This window comes from Ceratosolen solmsi, unplaced genomic scaffold (genome assembly GCF_000503995.2).
Source record: "Ceratosolen solmsi marchali unplaced genomic scaffold, CerSol_1.0 scaffold14, whole genome shotgun sequence".
Classification (NCBI taxonomy): Eukaryota; Metazoa; Arthropoda; class Insecta; order Hymenoptera; family Agaonidae; genus Ceratosolen; species Ceratosolen solmsi.
In genome coordinates, this window is record NW_011948420.1 from 4,574,213 (window position 1) to 4,596,449 (window position 22,237).

Sequence of the window (22,237 nt, forward strand, 5' to 3'; positions counted from 1 at the left end):
ATGCGTGTTATATTTAAAACCTTAATATTAATAAAATATAATTAGTAATTACGTAAATTAAAATGTACGTTTTTATAATTGGGATAAAATTTACTCGTAATTGCACCAATAAAGTAATTATGTATTATAAGTGAATACTTGTTCATTATTCTCATATAGAATAATCACATGACTGTTGGCACATTAATAAACTGTAATTTTCATACAAATAAATCGAGGACTATACTTGAATTATGATATTTATAAATAAACCCAATTGTAATGTCTTAAATAAATAAATAAATAAATAAATAAATAAATATATATATATATATATATATATATATATATATATATATATATATATATATATATATATAATAAGCAGAAATATTTTATAAATATTAAGCTATTCTGATTATTCTTCATTTATCTCTTCCTTTCTTTCTATATTATTATATACCGAAGAAAACTGCATTTCAAGTTAACTATAATTTATCTATGTCTGCGTGATTAGGCTAGACAACTTTTTGTAATGGTTATGTTATTTATTAGTACATAATATCTAGAGTGAAATATTGAAATAAATAATATAAGTAATGATAATATTAGTCAAAATAATTACTGTAATAAAACAAAATTTTAATAAAGTATGTTCTTTATAATTACTCACATAACCTTCACATTGTTTACATTTACTCTTTTTTGTATTTATCTCGATTTTTTATACTTTCTTTATCTGTATAGTATTTCTGTTATAGCAACGTTTCATAAATTTCCATAATTAGTTCTCTAATACAAACATTGAATTGTCATATCTCCATAGTTAGAGTGGGAGAGTATGACAGTGAGGGGTTGGAGGGAGAGGGGGCGGGGGGGAGCGCGAAAGAGATAGACTGATAGAGCTGGAAAGAGATAGTAAAATAGAAAGAGAGATAAATAAGTGATGTTGAAGATGGTGAATGAAAAAGGATTACGAAACTTGCACGATGCAAATGGCTCGCGCATAGGTAGCGGTAAATAAATCTTGGATACAATATTCGTTTTGGAGAAACGAAGAATTACAGGTTGTTTTGTAAAGAGAAAAGATGGCGTGTTGTAGTGCACTGCTGCCGGTTTGATGAGTGATTGGATCATTAATTCTCTTCAAACCCTGTATACGAAGATCCCCCCTCGTTCAATTTCGAAAGCGGACCTACCTGCAAATGCACAAGAAAAATGTGTTTTTCATCCGTTTTATCCATCTTGAGGTAATAACGGATATTTTTTGTCTTCACACATCTTTATAAAAACTCTACAATTATCAATGAATGTTTTTCTTTTGTTTTCATAAAACATCTTTACTGTAGAGAACTGCGTATTTTGTACAATTAATTAATTTAATTATTATTATTTTATATATTATTTAAATAATTTAAGGATAATATTATTACATAATATCAAACTGTGAAAGTGTTTTACTTACAAATACCCAATGCGTATTCAATAATATGTATTCATGCATATTCATTTATTCAATGGTATAATAATATATCTATAAATTTTGAGCTATGCTATTGAAAAGAAATTTGGTTCAAGTGGAGTAAATTTGAGTAATAATAAAATAAAAGTACGTATATATATATATATATATATATATATATATATATATATATATTTTTTTTTTTTTTTAATAATTATTGACTATATAATTTCTCAATTATTGAATAAAGAAAAACATTGTAAGCAATTTATTTACTTATGAGTACAAATACTGTAAGAATTTCATATTGTTTATGCATAAATGATATTATAATAAAATATTTATCTATCATGACCTTTTGCCCGTGGTTAATAGCGTATGTTTTAGAACTGCATTGTGTAAAAATTAAGAAATGAAGTAATTGGATAAATTTCATTGGAATATATCAACATTTGTAAGTAATGATTACGAGGCAAAATTATGTATATAAAAATACAACAAAATTTACGTCAAAACTAATTGTAATGTAATCAAAATAGAAATAATAATACTAATAGTGTTTTTATATTTGTCAATATAATATATAAAATACTTGAAAAAAAAAACATGGATTCTTCATGTTCAATAAAAACGATTTTTTTAATTATTTTATTTAACTATTTGTTTAAATATTTTAACTATTTGTTTTTTAATACTAATTTTTTCACTATTAACTATTGTTCTAAAAGTTTTTTAAAGCTCTTATTTTTAAATAAAATTGAATCAGAATTACAGGAGGAATTTTCGTTTAACCCATAAATAATAATAATAGAATATATAAATAAAAAATGAAAATTTTTTTTTATAATTATAAAGAAATAGATGTGGTCATTTAGATCTAAATTCAACAAGAATTATTTTCGTTTCTTTATCATTATTTCATAGTTCTTATGACTATTAGTACTTTAGAAATATGTTATTGGTATAATTAAAAATTAATTTTTAAAGATTAACAATACTTAACTGTCTATTATTAATATAATAGAATTACTTTTCTACTTTTCAATGTAATGAAATATAATATTATATTACTTATAAATATCAACAGACTTTTTCTATATGAGATAAATTGATTATCTGAGTGGACATTGTTAATTATAAATAACAAAATGTTTAAAATTTAAATATAATAATTAATAATGGGATAGTTAATAACACAAGTATGATTTGTAATATGAATGGTTGTAAAAAAATAGCATGAGCATATTATTTATGATTGGTGGATTTCTTTAATCGATACTGTTAATTGTAATTATTTTAATATAATTTAAAATACAGTTTTATTAAAATAGACAAATATTAAATAAAACAAAAAGAAGAGTATATAAAAAAATATTTACTTCAGTTTCTGTTTCTGAAGTTTGTATGAACGTTATTTTACGTATAGATACGGCATATACAGGAAGATAAGATTGGCTGTTGAACAACAGATGTCATTGTCCCGTAAAGTTGGATATTGACGTAAAAAAACTGAGTGGCACGTGTCATCGCCCTACTGCTTAATCCTTAATCGCGATGGATCTTTTGCGAATCGAGTATTTAGCGTAGGAATGAAGCTTCTTTATATTTACTTTTATTATTTTTAACTATGACATGAGGTAAATGTAAATGAGAAACTAGAAAAGTATAAAAATACATTACAAAATTTTTTTTCATCTATTCGCACGATATTCTTAGAATTCAAATGTACATAACTCAATTTACATTTTCAATTTACTAAAGTATTAACTACAATTAACTAAAAGCTTTCAGTAGTTTTCATTTTATATTTCATTCGATATATTTTTCATACTTTGATCTTTTTATATTTTTTTTTTTTTGTTTTTATTTTGTTATGAAAAATCTTCAACATATTTTATATTATGTCGTTATCACATTTTATTAAAAAATTGAAAAATTTATATATTAAAAAATTAAAAAATTTATATATATATATATATAATTTATATAAAATTTTAATAAAATTACACCTCATAAATAATAATAAAGTTTTTATATTGCACCTTTTCAACAAGTTGTTAAATATAACATAATTTATTTAATTTTCAGTTATAGATTACTATAATGAATTAAATTTACAGCAAAAATTAACATTATCCATCTTTTCCAAATGTATTAAATAAATGAATAATAATTGAACGTAATATAACTAAACAACATTTATGATTCTAACATATATAATCATGGATAAATTGTATTTCAAAATATTTTATATGAATTTAATGAAATACATAGTTTTGATTAATGATCTATATTATTTACGGGAAACATTCGTTTGAATGATCAAATTTACGCAATCGTTGATTTATATAAATTTTGTACTTTATATAATGCTTTAGGATTACTTGAATATTTATAAATAATTAATATGAAGTTGATGGGAAAGTTATTGGATAAAAAATACCTTTGAGCTCAATCAACATTTTTTTGATTGAATATATCTGTTTTTATTATTTTAAATTAAAACAATTTTATTATAGAAAATATTTACTATAGCTGCATAGAATTTTTCAAGTTGCATTATTATAGTTGTATATTTAAAAATCTAATATAATATATTGTTATAATATATATTTAATAATATGTATAGCAATATATTTTAACGTATACTTGTAAATAATTTTTAAAAAATGAAATGGAAATTAATAAAATTTATAAACTTATGGTCAAAGGATTATGGAAAATCGATATAAAAGAAACATTATCATAGCATGTTAAAAGCAAAAATTATAGCGTCCAGAACACTTGTGTATGAGTAAATCAGAAAAATTTATATCCGATACTCTTAACTCGTGAAGGGAGACGAAAAATATTTCATACAAATGCAGTGATATGGTTTTATGTAAATTAAGTATAACATATTGTTACGACTGAGAAGTTAAATCTTTTCTAAATAAAAAAATAAGCATGACAGGGTCTTTTTTGGATGATCGGGATTTCTTGGCTGGATGAGAATTTTCACTATTTAATAATGAGGGGAGAGTGAAATGGAGAAATTTTACATAAAGAAATTATAGGGGAACTTGGAGTGTATTCATACTAGTGTACGGAATAAGCGATGACACTTTCCTTTAGATTTTACATAAATATATTATATATTGAATAATTCAATTTAAATATAAATTATTTTATTTAAAATAATACCTTTTACTAGTACAACTATACTATACATTTTATTAATGATAGACAAAATTAATATTATTGACATTGAAAACATCAATCATATGTAAGGAATAAGTGTTTTTAAACAAATATAATTTTCAAATTATATGAGATCAAATATATGCTGTTAAAAATAATATGAGAAATACATAAAATAATATACAGGAATTAAAATTATTTTGGATTGTAAAAAATGTGTAGTTTGTAAATTCTTTACTTTTTTGTATATAAGCTTTAACCTCTTACTTTTAGAATAAAAAGTATTAAATATACAATATTATAAATAATTATAACAAGAGAATTTTATTAATTATTTTACAAGATATTCCCTTTCCCGAACTTTACAATTTCCAAAATTTTAGTTTAAATGAACTTTCATTAGTCCTTGTGTCCCCATAAAGAATCTAGTACATATTTACTTTTATATTGATAAGGAAATTATTTACACATTGTTTAGATAAAAAGGACCATTAGCAAATGGTATACAGGGTCTTCCAATTCATTGTTTTATACAGTTATTTTTTTCTTATATATTGCTTTAATGAATCAAGTATATTTTATAATAGAATTAAACTAAAATAATAATTTAAGTGTTATTTATGAATAATTCTATAAAATTAGTAATACATTGACAATGGTTTCTGTTGATTTACAGTATTTTTTATTAATTACATTAAAATACAATATTACAATAGTTACGGAGTGTTGTGATAAAATTTACTACCACAACTTCCATAATTAACTCGTTATTTTTTATAAAATATGTTTGCATTTACAAAGTTACATGAATTCACTAATTCATTTAAATTTCGAAAAAATAATCAAATTCCATAATATAAAAATTATTTTCATAATAATTTATACTTTCTAGAATACTCTATCAAGAAAAAACAAAAATTAAAAAATTAATAAAAATGGAAGTTAAAATTAAATAACACTAAATAATGAAAGTTTCAATATATCTTATATATATTTATTTATTTATTTATAGCATTCTAATTATATTCTACGAGTACAAATTTTTAAGTATATTCATATTATCATGATTATTACAATCGTATATAATGAAGTGTAACTGTGATTAAACTTTTAATTTAAGTTAAAAGTCTCTTTTAATCACTAATATAATATTCTGAGACATATATATAGAAATATTGGAAATTATAAAATACATTATTAGTATAAAATTTACAAAAATATCGCCATCATTTTCATAAATAAATATAAATTCATTACATTAATTATTACTTGAATTCATTAAAAAAAAAAAAAAAAATATATATATATTCTTTCGTCAAAATATTTTATTACCCCGTATTATGTTAATAATAAAATAAAACAATTTTATTCATGAAAGTCGTTATATAAATTTTATTCATATTTTGTATAAATATAATAATGTAGAATATAATGTATTAATTAAATTTGTTCGCAATATGTAACTTATTTAAATTTACTTTAAATATCCAAATATAAAAAAAATATCTAAATTACGTATTAAAGTATCGAATTTCAAACTTTTCTTATAAATATTTCAGATAGATTGATCCTTTCAATTTTTAAATATGACCTTTAATCATATTAATTATGTCATCATAAAAAATAATGCATTTTACAAACTAAAAAGTAACAGAAAAAAATTATGATTATTACTCACCGGATTTGAGTAAGAACGACCGAAACGCAGACGCAGCGACGGCGAACGCTTGAATATTTTTTGTGTGATAACAAAAAATTTTGAAGTTATTATTAAAAAAATTATTTATTCTTGTATTATTAGGTGCATTAATATATAGAATATAGCTTAGCGTAAAGTATTTGTAAAATGGTTTTTCATACTAAAAAGGAATATTAGTCATTGAATTACACGCTTTGAATATTCTAATGATTGATGTGATTCCGATAGGCTGTAAAGAAATAATCAGCGGCCTGTTTTAATTGAAATTTTCTAGGCACCGCGAGAGTTGAATTCATCTTTAATTAATCGAATGAAATATTTATTCAATCGTATATACATTATGTGCGCGATTGGAAAATATTTGTACATTAAAAAGAAATATTAATTGGAAAATTTGTATATTTTGCACCTAAATTTTCAATATATTTCACACTATATGTATTTATTTTTTTTACATTATTATACTTTTGTGCACTCGCTTAAGCTAAAGCGTTCGCTTATAATAAAGGCCTTTTTGAAAATATAATAGTGCAAATATTAGTAATTGGATCTCGAATCACGCACAATATGTTGATTCCTAGCCGCTTTCGTTAAGCTTAATTTCTACACATTATTGCAATACAAAAGGGAGATAAATCGCTTACCGGATACTTGGGGTATGAGCGTCCAAAGCGCAAACGCAGTGAGGGCGATCTCTCTACGGCTCGTGGTTGCAAATGTTCACTTGCCAAATCCGGAAATCCCTCCGGCTCGTCGGCACTGCGCTGCACCAAGAATCTGTAGAGCTCCCGAAGATTCGCCGTCTTATCGTTGCCAGATGCATCGTCTACTAGTAACAGTAAGGTAAACATTTAAGGAAGGACTGTTGATTATTTAATTTTTAATTCTGATGAGTAATGAATTAATAAAAGTCGCATAAGAGGCGTTGCGAAAACTTCATAAGGCAACGACCGACTCAAGTCATAATCTACATACACTGTTTAAATATAAACTTGTATTTTAGAAGATCATTATAAACATTAATTTTCATTATCCATGTAATGTTCATGTTATATTAACAGCAAAGTGTATTAACAGATACATAGTATAAAAGATGCTTGAGAAATAAATATGCAAAATAAGTATCATTACAGTTTACATGTTATTATCACAAACTTCTTGTTACAAAGCCGTAAATGATTTGATAATTTGAATATTACTAAAATAATTTATTTTAATCAAATTAATCTTTTTATTCTTGTTTTGAACATAGTAATTAGGCTATCAATAAGCATCCATATGCTACTTTTTTTTAAATATATATATTTTAAACAATAACATCTACGGCCTTTAAATAAAAAGTATTAATTTATGATAGAACTTGATACATCCGAAATATATTATAATTTGGCATATAAGAATAATAAGTTATATTTCATGAAAATAATTGAAAAAATTGTTATTATAAAGTTGTATTTTATTAAAATAATTTTAAATTGTCTTTAAAAATAATATATATATACATATATCAAACTTTTATTATACACTATTTTATGTTTTATTATTAAATATATTATATTATTATATGTTACTTTTATTATATATTATTAAATATCATGGCAGTCAAACAATAAATTTATATAGAGTTAATCAATTTAATGTTTTTAAATATAATCAAAACAACGTTTTAAATGCTTGAAATGAATTTACTTCCATTACAAATAAAATCTTCATTTGAGCACTATTTTGAGTATCCTTAAATACTTCATATTTATTATTTAATCGAAGATTCATATTTTAAGAAAAATCAAGAAAGCATGAACAAATTTTCACATTGTTAAGTTTATATCTCAAATATTTCTATTATTAAAAATAATCATTCTTTATGTCTAAGTGTTATTATAATTTAAGATTGTATTTATATATAAACATAGAATAAAAAAATACATCGATTATCTTATTCAATTTCTTCGAAATCTTTTTAAATTAAGTGAACCAGTAAAGTACTATAATTATCTACACCAAACTTTCAGTATTATTATAGAAAAGTTATAAAATATCGTATGTCATCATTAAATATTTTTATATTATATCAAATAGTATATTTGACCAAATTTTATATTTTATCAAATAAACGTCACTTAGAATTTGTATATTCGATCAACCGACTATAGTGAATCTATATCTACAATTGTTATATAAAAATTAAATTTCAATTGAAGCTAACCATGAATTTTAGCGAGGTAAGAATGCATTTTCTAATGTATTATTTAGATATTAGATATTTTGGAGTAAATATAATAGTAAACAAATTTTTCTTCCGTAATTTCTAGCGAATTAGAATACCAAGAGCATGAATGATTATTAAGATATTCTACATTGTAAAATTATATACTGTAACTAGTGATTGAAATTGAACAAATAAAAAAAGATGTTATTTATTACAATATTTGTGTAATACTATAATTACTATAATAATAAATAAACAAAACTCTCTATATTCAATGTATTTGTAAAGTCTTTAATTTTTGCCTGATGATTTAGATTAATACTAATCAAACAATCGAACAGATTATTTCAAATATTATTTATAATTTCGATGTGAAAACTTATTAAGAAAATCATTATTTCTCAATAATATTATCGACTTATTTTATTAAAAAGTACATATATAATTATTTAGCGAATTAATTAATTTATGATTATTTATGATGAAAAATAAATGTGTAACTCTATGAAAAGTATTATACAAAATTCTAAATAAGACTTTACATTTAATCATTAATCCATTGTCCTCATTAGTTTGATTCAACTACAATTACGTAACAAAATCTTTTTTAATAAATACTTACCAACTGTCGTTAATTAATTTCAAAGTCTTTCATTCTACAATATGTATATTATAATATCTGTATCAATAATAAAGAAAAATTATTAAGTAAATAAATACAATATTGTATTAAATATTTTTTCGGAATATAAATTTTTTATGCTAGTACGTCTAGTAACGACATATGCACACAAATACTTAGTAACAAAAAATTAATATATACGAATACACTTTCATTGAAACTTACTTCCATAGTCCATGTAATTCTCTACTGTTGCTGTTGCCCCAACAATGAAGAAGACGATCATCCAAGTACAAAGTTTTGCCATTATTTTATTCTTATTCACTGCAACATAAATAATTACAATTTTAAATATAACTACTGTCACTTATAATTCTGTATAAATAAAGAACTTATTTACTTAGAAAATACAAATATCGGTGTAAGTAGAAAAATTTATATACAAGCAAATTGCATTATTGCACATAAAAGAATATTTAATTTAATTTTTAATTACAAGATTATTTTAAAGAATTAAAAAAAAATGGTATCTTTATTGAAAGGTTACATTTTTAATATATTTAACATATTATTATGCACTGTTTAATTTGTTCCCATTAAGAAATTACTTGATAGTTTATAAATTTATATCAATTAAAAATCAATGTAACTTCTAAGCTCTATTTATTCGAATGCTTTTTAAAAATATATAATAGATAATAAAAAAGAAGAAATACCATTCGTATAAAAATTTATATGGATATATAAATTTTATTTTTATTCTCATTTTATTGTTACCTTTGTGTATCTTTCATATATATCAATTGCATCCGAAGATTAATATAAAACCTTTTGTTAATATCCATTATAATATGTTACCTAGCTAATAAAGTGAATCGAATTCTTTCCTAATAATGAATAATTAATTAAATAGAGAAAGCATCAATTTAATATAATAATTATTTATATGTTCGATAAATCTAAGCCCATGCTGGAACGATTAAATAAATGCTTAATATAATAGAAATATTTAATATTTATTGTGCTTAAATTAAATCCATAATATTCGTCGACAACTATTGTTTATAAATTTGTTTTTTTTTTACTATATTAATATTGAATAGTAATTTTTGGATCTCCTTTACGTGCTATTTATAGAATTTTTTTGAACCAGTATTTTATACAACAACTTTATCTCAAAACAACATTGTCGATATTCACTGCACACCCTTTAGTCCATTAATATTTGGCCTTTGAAATAGACATACGTATGACCTCGTTTTACTTTCTTTACGTCCTTGTAGTAGTTAAATATACACTTTATGTTTACACTTGACATTTAATTCGATAAAGAATAATGTATATTGCCTGATGAATTTATGGGATTTGACGAAAGCTATTTATGCAGATGATAGGAAAAGATAAATTTATTATAAAGTTCTTCATACTATTTTCACTAGGATTAATCAGATTATGTAATTGTGTAATGTTGTGGATGAAATAGTTAAATTAACATGACCAATAAAAATATTTAATTTGAATTTATAATTTTTAGTTATTAAAAACATATATAAATCATTTTCAATTTTATCATCTAATAAAACAATATTAAAAAAGAGTTTATTTAATAAAACTGTTTGCTTAAACCAAAATGAATTAACTCATCTGATTCTCATAAGTTATTTCTTTTTAATGATTTTGCTTGTAAAAAAAGTATTTTTCTCGAATATTTTATTAAATATTAAAGTTATTTATGATGAATATATCCAATTGGAGATAAAAATATAAAAACATATTTTCAATAAGTAAACAAATTCAATAATTTTCATTCAAAAATACTTCATAATACATAAAAAAGAGATAGTTTAATTATTTTTTAATAAATATAAAAAATCAATTTCATTAACTATTACAATGTATATCCTGAACATTTAATAATTAAATTATAATATTTTTGCATTTTATATTCTAATGTTTATGTCCTTATCATTTCTATACGCTTAAAAGAAAATTATTTACATTTTTCAATTTTATTTGAATAATTGTTAGACTTTAATAAAAAGAGAGACAAGTTTTTTTTGTAATTTGATGAATGCATTTATGCATCATATTAAATTTAACATTATCATAATAAGAATGTAAAAAATGGCTATGGAAAAAAGAAATTTTTAACGAATCGCGAGTAAAATATATTTAACTTTTTATTATTATTCATTACGTAATATCTTACATTGAATATATCAGCTGTTCGATTTATAAAGTTTTAGTAGAATTTATGTTTCACCTTAATGTTTGATTCATATAATTCATAGAAAAATTAATATAATATAGTTCATAATTAATGTAATTATTACATAATAAATGTAATTACATATTCATTTATTTATTTATTCATTTATTATTATAAAAATTATTAATAAATTATTGTCAGATATGTATCTAGTAGAAAATATATATCGAATTTAAATGTATGATTGCAATTTCGACAAGATAAGATTCAATAAATAAGAGCTATTAATATATAAATGTATATATATTAATATAAAGTAATTACTTATAAATTAAACATTTTATGGTAAAGAATTAATTGCACTTTTTAATTTTTTAAACAAATATTTTATTTATATTTATAATTAATATTACCTTATATACAAGCCAAGTGTTAAACAAGATATTTAAAAAAAAAAGCTTAAGCTTTCATGAGGTAAAAATATTAAATTTTTAAGTCCATTCAATATATAAGCTATCGTAATATAGATAAACTAATATTATTTAAATTAATTTCCTCTTTCTAGTGCGATAAAGTTCAACACCATTAAGATTAATGATTTATATTTGTATAATGCTACTTTGCATGTACTTGTATCATGTAATTAGCATTTGTATCGAACACGACAAATTCACCTTGCATACTCTGAATTATTCATAAAATCAAATATTAAATTATAAAGAAGTCTTTTCACTCACACACGCGCGCGCGCATCCACGGTTTTATGATGTCACTCATAACCCGAACAAACTGATTTTGTTTTTGATATTACTAAAAAAATCTGAAGCTAATGAGTTTCCCAGTTAAATGCAAATAAATAAAAATAAAGCTTTCCTTTGTAAATTATACAAATATATGTCAAATATTAATAATATATGCATATATGATATATAGATAAATGTTTTTTAATTTTTGTGTAAAAGCATAAAATTATTTTTGCTGCTTATTCTTCAATTTCTAATTATCGTCTATATATAAAAAATTATTTCCTATACAGCGCATATATATGATTTATATAAATTAATTATAAATATATAACACAGTAATTGAGTAATCCTTTAAAATTATTATATATTCTTATTGCATAATAAAATTTTATTATTTGTAACAATAGAATAAAAATAAGCTGAGCGTAAGTACAGTACTTTTGCAATATCAAATTTCAATCATTTTTCGGCTAAGATTCATTAATTTGCTTTTAATGACTATCATTTTCGAACTACATAAATACAACGAGAATATTTTATGACAGATTGGTAAAACTTGAAGCATAGAAATCGTTGATAAATATTACAAATAAATTATAATTCATGACAGTCAATTGTTTGTATCACTAATGAAGATTTCATATGTAAATAATTATTATAAACAATCAACACTTCCGTATATATTGTAAACACAATTTAAACGACATATTGGATGACAGAAACTTTTACTATTATTCTTATATTATATTTATATTGTGTATTTTAATTACAATGTGGCCAAAGAGTTTTTAAATATTTTATATCATTTATATAAGTTTATATCATTTATATAAGTTTATATTATTTATATTAATTATATTATTTAATTATTTATTTAGTTACTACAGTTATTTTTAATTTTTTATTTTTCAACTCTTCGTAATACTTCGTATAATATTTTGGAAGTTCGAAATTTCCCAATGACATTAGTTATTTTATATTTTACTTTGCTAAATTTTGCTATTTTCGAAAATAAATATATAGTACATTTTATAACATTATTATCATTGAACATATTTAACTATGTAATAAAGCAGTTTTAATGGTTTGATTATAAAAATGTTCGTATAGATTTTTTAGAATACAATTATATTGAATTAATGAAAAGTACTGAAATATGTACTAAAATAATACTTACATTATATGAGTTTAAATTGTAAAAAATATTGTATGAATATGTTCAATGTGCTTATTTACGAATAATAAATACTATATAATTTAACATACATCGTAATTTATTCATATATTTTAATACTTAAAATTTTGGATATTTATATGCTCATATTTGCTCCAAATTACGTATATATATTTCTTAAACAGTAAATTAGATTTTCTCTTTTATAAATGATTTCTAAATTATGTATAATAATCAATTAATACTATGTTGTTCAATGTTTGAAAGATGATAGTATAGGTAAACAGGAAAAGTGGACGTAAAGGAATTTTTAAAGTGCATGTTCAAATCTTGAAATAACGTTTAAATAAATAAACATTCGAGCGATTTATGAAATTAATTTACGCTCCACATAAAGCTTCACATATGATTTTCTCAACAAGTATTTATATTGGTATGGGCCTACTCTTCAGTACTGCACATACAGCAAAATGATGAAAATTATACAATGCAAAAAGACATAGATATTAATGTAACTTATACAATGATAGAACAAACTAACTACTAGATTTCATTTTCTAGTTCGTATTGTATTATATTATCTATGTTTCTATTAAATTATATTCCGACACGAGACACGAGATTAGAATCGACGCTGTCAAGTGTAACGCCTTTCGAAAATATTCTATCTCGCAGATTTTCACTATGGTAGGTTTCAATATGGTATCAATTTCATAAGGGCCACGTTCCTTCGGTATATTTTATATGAAAAATTAATGATTTTATAACTACTCTAATTTTCCTCGTGTCTTTGCATCTCTCTCAATCTCCTTATCCCTCGGTCCTCTTACTCTACTTCTCACTCTTTCTTCCTCTTTATTACACCCTTTATTTATCATGTTCTTTTTTTCTTTTCTTATTTTTTATTCTAGAACAATTTTCCATTAAATTACTATCAAAGAGTTTTTTCGAGGCAGTTTCAACGTCGTATTATAGATTAAAAAACGTATATATATATATATATATATATATATATATATATATATACGCCTATTCCTGTACTTGTGCACATACTTATTCACATACTTATGCATATAAATATTATAATTAAAATTAAATAGACATTTACTAGAAAATACATGAAATAACATCACATTTACACAAGCTACGTCGCATCATATCATATTTATACTACTGTACCTACATTGTTCATTTTCAAACGTATTTCAACCGTTTTCCCTGCAAATCAATGTCATAAAATTACAATATTATTAAATAAAGAGATGTTTAATGATATAATAAATAAAATATATCTTCATTATGTTAATAAAATGAGTTAGAATAATCAAGATTTCGATTATATGCGAATAAAAATTGTTAAATTATTCAATAATTACCAATGGTTGTTTAATTAATTAAAATTAATTTACAGTATGCATTTATTGTCCAACAGTTCATACATTTTCTGATCGGGATTTAATTTTTTCGTATAATTTCTTATAACTTTAAGCATTTTATATTAATTTCAATTGAACGAAATAAGCTTTAATTTTGAAACTGCTCCAAATGGAAATGTTTTAAAATTTATATAACTAATGGTCATTAGTAAAAGACTCTTGTTTTTTTTTACCTGTACCTTCGTTATGTATGGAGATTATGATAAAAGTGTTATTCAATGGATTTTGATGGTTAATTACAAGTATGTTATTGGTAAGTTTCGTATACACGTTCCAATTTTGAGTTGGAAGTGCTAACACGATTCAAGTATAAAGTTAAGATATTGAAAGCTGAAGTTAAGTAAGTCAATAAGTTCTGTTCTAAGTGGTATAAAGTTTAAGCCTAAATATCGAAGTATTTTAATTATTACACGTATTTTTAATGATCTATTTAATTAATTAAATTCAATTGGTGTATACGATGTGGTATGTAGTATTTGATGTTAAAAAAAAGGAATATAGATAGTGATCGAATAATTTCATAGTACTAGACACTACATAAACAAAAATTTTTAAAAAATTCTATTTATTCGCTTCTCTTGTTTTTGGGGAAGTCCTACGAGAAAGCTTATTAGACATTTAAATATATTATGATTTACATTCACATACTGCAAATTAATGTTTATTATTGCCTCGTTTTAAAGGTAAAATTGTAGACTGATTATTAAACTACATCTGCAGTAAAATTATAAACTAAACGAACCGCAGAGCACGTAAAATTTTTCCAATATAAATAATTTAACATACTCGATTTGCACAATAATACTTTATTCTGGCGTTTGTATTATTATAAATTTATTGGTTTATTTTTAATGAATACCAATGTTTTAGAAGATTAATTTTTAATTGGATAGATCCATTAAATAGTCTTTAGATTTTATGAACATAATTTAGAAAAATTTAATTAAATGTCGTAAAAAAATTATTAAAATTTGTATGGTTATGAAACTTAACTTTAAATGTTTCCACTTATTGATCTATATATTTAAAAGTACTTTCGATTAAAGTTTTAAATCTGACGATAAATTATATCATACTTTAATAATTAATTATAGTAAAAATTAATTTTTTTTAATTTAATAGGATTATATTACTTTAGAAAATTTCAAGATAAAAAATATCTTTGGCATATAAATACATTAATTCAATGCTGCATTAATTTTAAAAAATTACCCATTTAATATTTAATAAGTTCAATATTTAATCTTTTTATTTTATTAAAAGAAAATAGTATTTTTACTGTGAAAAAAATATTCAAACGAAATTCACTAAAATTAAATATATAGTGAAAATCATTATTTAAATACAAATGCCAAAGAATATATATAAGATTTCATTTTATAAATTATTATGTAATTTAGTAAATATATATTTGTAATAAAAATATTATATTTAAAATATTAAAAATATAATTAAAAAATTGGTGTTTATTTTAATAAATGAAAATATTTAGCGAAATGTATATTAACTCATTTTCAAAATAGTAAAATAGTCATAACGCAAATCTTAAAAAAGTTTGGGTAAACTTTGACTACAGCAATATTACATTGTAAAAGAATATATTTCAGTAAACAAACTATAGTATCATTTATTTTTTTAATAAAGTAACAATGATACAATAAAGGAGACATAATAATAATTGTATATATGGATAATAGAATGTAAATAATAACATTTAAATTTTCTAGTAAAATACTGAGATTAAATTTGCAAATATTTAGATTTTCTATTAACTGATCTTTTAGTTATCAATTACAGAATACTATCGTTTCATTTTATATGAGATATATTTTAGTACAAGTGTTGCCATAAATAACCAATTATCTACGATAAATAACCAATGTTTATGAGCTAGAAAAAAATGTATATATGATATTGTATATTGTTTTTGAATATATTAATTTTTTTAATGTAATATGTAATCAAATATTAAATTAAATCTAGATTGGTTTACAATAAATTCTATATAAAATTCAAAACGTAAAATTCAAAAATTGAAAGTAAATAATGTAAATGATAATGCTAATTCACACCCAAATTAGATATTTATAAAACAATATGTTATGATTGAATATGATTGAACGAAATTTTTTAAACAATAATTCTAAACCAATCTAAACTATTTTTGTATTATTTAGTTTAATTTCCTTAAATATATTCTATTTATATTCTCGAATATTATTTCAATATTTTATATAAACCTTAAAACGTATAATAAATTATTATGTGCTACTGATGCATTATAGCTATTTTTTATGCATTTACAATTATTATATAATAATTTGTAATACAATTAATATATATCACCTGTTCATAATTACCTTTTTTTTTCTAAATAATTCGTTTTGAAAAAAAATATAAGTACAAGTCATTATTAATATTTAATATAATCGAAACGTACTATGACTTAAAATTCCAAAAAAATTGGTAAAATATTTTTTGTAATAATTATTTAATAATTAAACTATAATATAAAATTTATAAAATTCATATTTTAAACGTAAAATAATATTATAAGTATAGAATTTACACACAATTTACGTTTTGGAAAATATGGTGGTAATCTATAATTAGCATTACTATGCGATGTTCCCTTTTTATAATTTAAAGCATTATAAACTAAATAAAAATGTATGAACTTTATTTATCTTATTCAAAAGTTTGTAAAAAAAAAAAAATTTAATAGAAATAAAACTATTTAATTACATAAAATTATAATTTCTTATTCAAAGGAACCTATTGAATAAAATATCCGAACAATTAATTTAAATATAATTAATATTATTTTTTTTTTTTTTTTAAATATAAATAACTAATGTTGATATTAATTTTGAAAAACAAATTACCAACATTTACATTAGTATTTTAAAATTCAAATTACTAATGTTAAGTAATCATAAATTTATTATAAATGAGATATAGTTAACATTGTATTTAATGTCAACTTAAATTATTACAATTTTTTATCAGAATGTTACATATTCGTTACATTTTCATATACAATTTTAATTAAAATATACTATAATTTTAAAGCCTTACTTATTATATTATAAATTATATTATATTTTCTATTCTATATATTGATAAAAAAATTAATTGTTGTATATTTATTCGAACTCATTATGAATAAATATTAATAAATCATTTTATATGAAAATATTAATATTTTACAATACAACTATTTTAAATTCTATACTTACATATTTATATTCAATTTATATTCAATACTTGAATTGAAAAAAATTGTATTTTATTATAAAATTTCATTTATTATATATAATGTTTATATAAACTTAAATATATAAAATATTGAAAATATTATTGATAATTATCAGTACAATCATTAATTTTCTCTCAAATATAAAAAGCAAAATTTAATACATTTTAATGAACTTTCAAGTTAAGAGAATGTATCTTATACTCTTTTCTCTCTCTCTCTCTCTCTCTCTCTCTCTCTCTCTCACTCACTCACTCTGTCTCTCTCACTCACTCTTTATTTATCGCTAACCGTTCCTCATTTTCCTTTCCCAATGTGTAGGTTCTAACTCTGTCTACCATAACTAAAATCAATTACTCGTATGACAAATTAAATATTCCAATATAAGCTCAAATACATTCACGAGAAAGCTAACCACATGTTACCTAATGTACGCTTGTATGAACTCATGTACGAATGCTATTAAATCTTTACCGTTTATGACTCAGTTGTATTTTTGCATTATAGAAACATTAAAAAGAGCATAATGATAATGCTGATATTAGTGCATTTAGGTAGTCTTATCTTTCAAGATATTTCCATAGAAATCAATTACAAGTCAAATATTTTACAAAATTTTATTTTCTATTTAGATATATAAAAGTTATATTTAATAAAACGTTGTATACTTATAAATTTAATACAGTTTTTGATAAATTTATATTTGACATTGAAAGATAAATAGTAAATAAATTATAAATATAAAGTAAATTATATGTACTGTCAATACTTTAATGATAATTTATATCAAGTTATGCAGTTTAAGAGATATTATTAAAATGAAATTATATATTTGATCTAATGTTTATAACTGAAATTATGTAATTGATTTATACAATTGTTGTTATTATATGAATATATTTTTATTACTTTTCACTATATTTGAAATTACTTTTAAACGAATTAAGGAATATCATTAAATCCTATATAGCTATAATTATTAATTTTCGTATATTGTAATAATTATATTAATTTTCTTATCTTATCGAAATTCTTATCAATATTTATTGTCATAAAAGAAAAGTTTAGTCTAAATATAATAATCTTGATAAAATTTTTATAAAAATGATTATAGAATTATTATATATTGAACATTACATAAATTAAATAATAAATTATTATAGTTATGTCTTGAATTCTATAGTCATTCATATAATATAAAATTTAACTTCGCTTAAACAATTTAATATTATAAAAATATTTTTGAATAATTAGATTATACATTTGAAATAATCTATTTTATTTTCTATTGAAATTTTATTTAAAAGTAATTATGATCAGACAATTACCAATTTATTTTTCATATTCAATCTAAACAATTCGATCTAAAAAGTAAAATATTAAATACGTACACACACGCGCGCCCGCTTATGTATATGTATAATATTATTTAAAATACATATTATTTAGTGTCTTATAATTAAAAAAATAATTAAACTCAAAAAGTTTATATTAATTTAAAATTAAATATCTATATTGGGTAAAATCGTGAAATTCCTTATTGATTAAAACATTATTAATCCCAGTAAAATTAGTGCACCACATTCTTTATATATATATGAACTATAATTAACTATAATTAACCATAATTATTAAAAAGGTAATATGGTAATAATAATACCTAATCTAATCTAATAAAATATGATAAAACAATAAAATATATAATTGTCAAAAATAAAAATCTTATATTAATTGATTCGATATAATTATAATCATAATCAATAAAAAAAGGTAAGTAGTATAAATACAATATGCTCTGACGTACATCAGATAATGAAAATGTAGTGATTCGAATTTCATTAGATCAATGAGTGCATATTACAATTGAAAATATATTAATTTTTTTTAAAGTAATTTATATAGTAATTTAACTCGAGATAACTGTAACATATTAAATACATTAAAAGATACTTGTATATATATTTTTATTTAATCATTTGAATATTAGTCTGTGACTGCTACTAGAATAACTTGAAAAATCTTTATTCACCCAATACTGTAGCTAAACTAATTTTAATATCTTTTATATATTTATTTATTGCATACATATATATTTAAAAGATAAAAATAATTATACATGAAATCATATATATATATATATATATATGTATATATGGAATATACTATATATATTTAATATATTTTATATAAATTTCACAAATTTAGTTGTGTGATTGAAAAATATTCCAAATTGTATGGTTAAAATCATACTAATATTTCCAAAATCGAAACATGGGCATATTTCAGAATATTACATAATATATATAGTATATAAATAACTTTAAGCGATTTTAAAGTTTTATAAAAAAAATAATTTAATTAATATTATATGTTACTAGGCAGTATGTAGGTAAATAAAATATATACAAATAGATTATTTTTATCATTTAAATATGTATTTAGAATTCTGCGTTTATTTATATTAATAAATAATCTATCATTTTACTGTTACACGAATTAAAAATATAAGGTAGTGTAATAAGAATAAATTGAATTGAAGCATTGAACGAGCAATTATTAAGATTACTAATAATTTATATCAATAAATTTAAAAAATCGTGAAAATTTACTTACCGTTCAAAATCAGCTTTCCGTTTTAAATTCCGCCTACTCTTCTCACTTACCCACAATGATCATACAGTCTTATCAATGTTTTGTATCACTTGTTATTGAATTTATATCAGAACGATCGGATAGAAAATAAAAAAAAAGATCGTAAGTATGTATAAGAAAAAAGATGAAGAAAAACGAGTAAAGTGCTGGCGCACGATGGAGTCACTGTGCTGGAAATAAAGCAAAGTGTGGCTACGCCGAAGCGGACCATCGTATATATACCGGCAAGCGAGTAAACGCGCACACGAATAAAGGATGGGAAGGAAGGGTGGGAGAGGTGGATGGTACTACAGGGATATCGAGAGTTGAAGGGATAAGGGTGAGAGTACAAGTATATGTCAATCTATTTCTGTTTTACCTCTCATGACTGTACGAATCTTACCTTCTTTTAACTGATATCTTTCTTTTCTATTGCTGCTCTTTACATTTCAATAAATTAGCTCAAAAGTACCATTTAATATATGGAATATCAAAATAAATAATACTATAAAATAGGGGATTAAATGCATGTAATAAATAGTTAAATAATCATATTCATTCGGCAAACATTTAATATGCATATTATTACAAATATACTATAATAACAAAATCTACTAAATATACTAAATTTTCTACGAACATTACATTTTTTATTATATCCAGAACATTTATACATTAAAAATACAAAATTCAAATTGTATTTTATTAAAGATTTTTATACAGCAAAATAGTGTAAATATTTATTGTCAAGTTTATAAAATATCCAGTTATATAAAACATCTGAATTGATGATCTTTTATTTATGTGAAAATGTTTAATATGATAGCAACAAATGATAAATATCCATATTTGCAGATAATCGTGTGCAGTATTATCGCATTACATATTATTTTAGAAATAATCAATTATAGATTAATTAATTTTTATATGAATTGAATAATCGAATTGGCCAACAAGAAATTTAATTAATTAAAATAATTAACTTATTTCTTCTAATGGTGTAAACAATATTTTTTAAGTATTTTAAATGAAAATTTTAGAAATATTGTTACCTAATTTATTGTTAAATTATTTTTATTATTAAAAAAATAGTAGTATAAGATGTTATTAAAAAAAGTTACTTGCCGAAATACAATTGTTCATTTTTAGAAGAAATCTTTTGTTACAGTAGAATTATAAAAACTTCTTTCAAAATAGTAAGAATTTCAAAAATGACTTTAACAAAAAATCAATTTTTTTATTGAATTACAGATAAAAACGATCCTTTATGGCTCATTACTATTAGATAATTCGTTGCAAAAATTTTTATCCATTCATTATAAGTATTTCTATTGTAACTATGTCATGACAACCGCATTTAAAAGTATCTTTATCTTTACAATTACATATAATTATACTTTTATTAAGTTTAATAAAGAATTTTATTAAATCTTTAAAATACTATGATTTTTGATATGTTTGAAGAATCGCAGAAAATTTAAAAATGGAATTTTTAAAATTAACTTATATTTTGTACCATTAATTTAATAATAATTAACCTTGTAAATTTTTTCAATTAGATTTTCTATGTTTTTACTAAAATTCATGTATAATAAATATTTTATAGATAGAGAGTAAATATGATAACAATCATA

At 21.4% G+C, this 22,237-nt stretch overlaps 1 protein-coding gene across 1 annotated transcript; it reads right to left on the reverse strand.

The window, feature by feature from the left end:
* Window positions 1-865: 865 nt before the first annotated feature.
* Window positions 866-20,794, reverse strand: LOC105360971 (short neuropeptide F precursor). The gene is made up of 5 exons (XM_011498021.1): window positions 20,586-20,794; window positions 9,377-9,475; window positions 6,965-7,146; window positions 6,300-6,347; window positions 866-1,178 (listed from the first exon to the last, which is right to left on the reverse strand). The coding sequence occupies exons 2-5, from the start codon at window positions 9,456-9,458 to the stop codon at window positions 1,116-1,118; spliced, it is 375 nt and encodes a 124-aa protein (XP_011496323.1). The 5' UTR covers window positions 9,459-9,475; window positions 20,586-20,794; the 3' UTR covers window positions 866-1,115.
* Window positions 20,795-22,237: the final 1,443 nt, after the last annotated feature.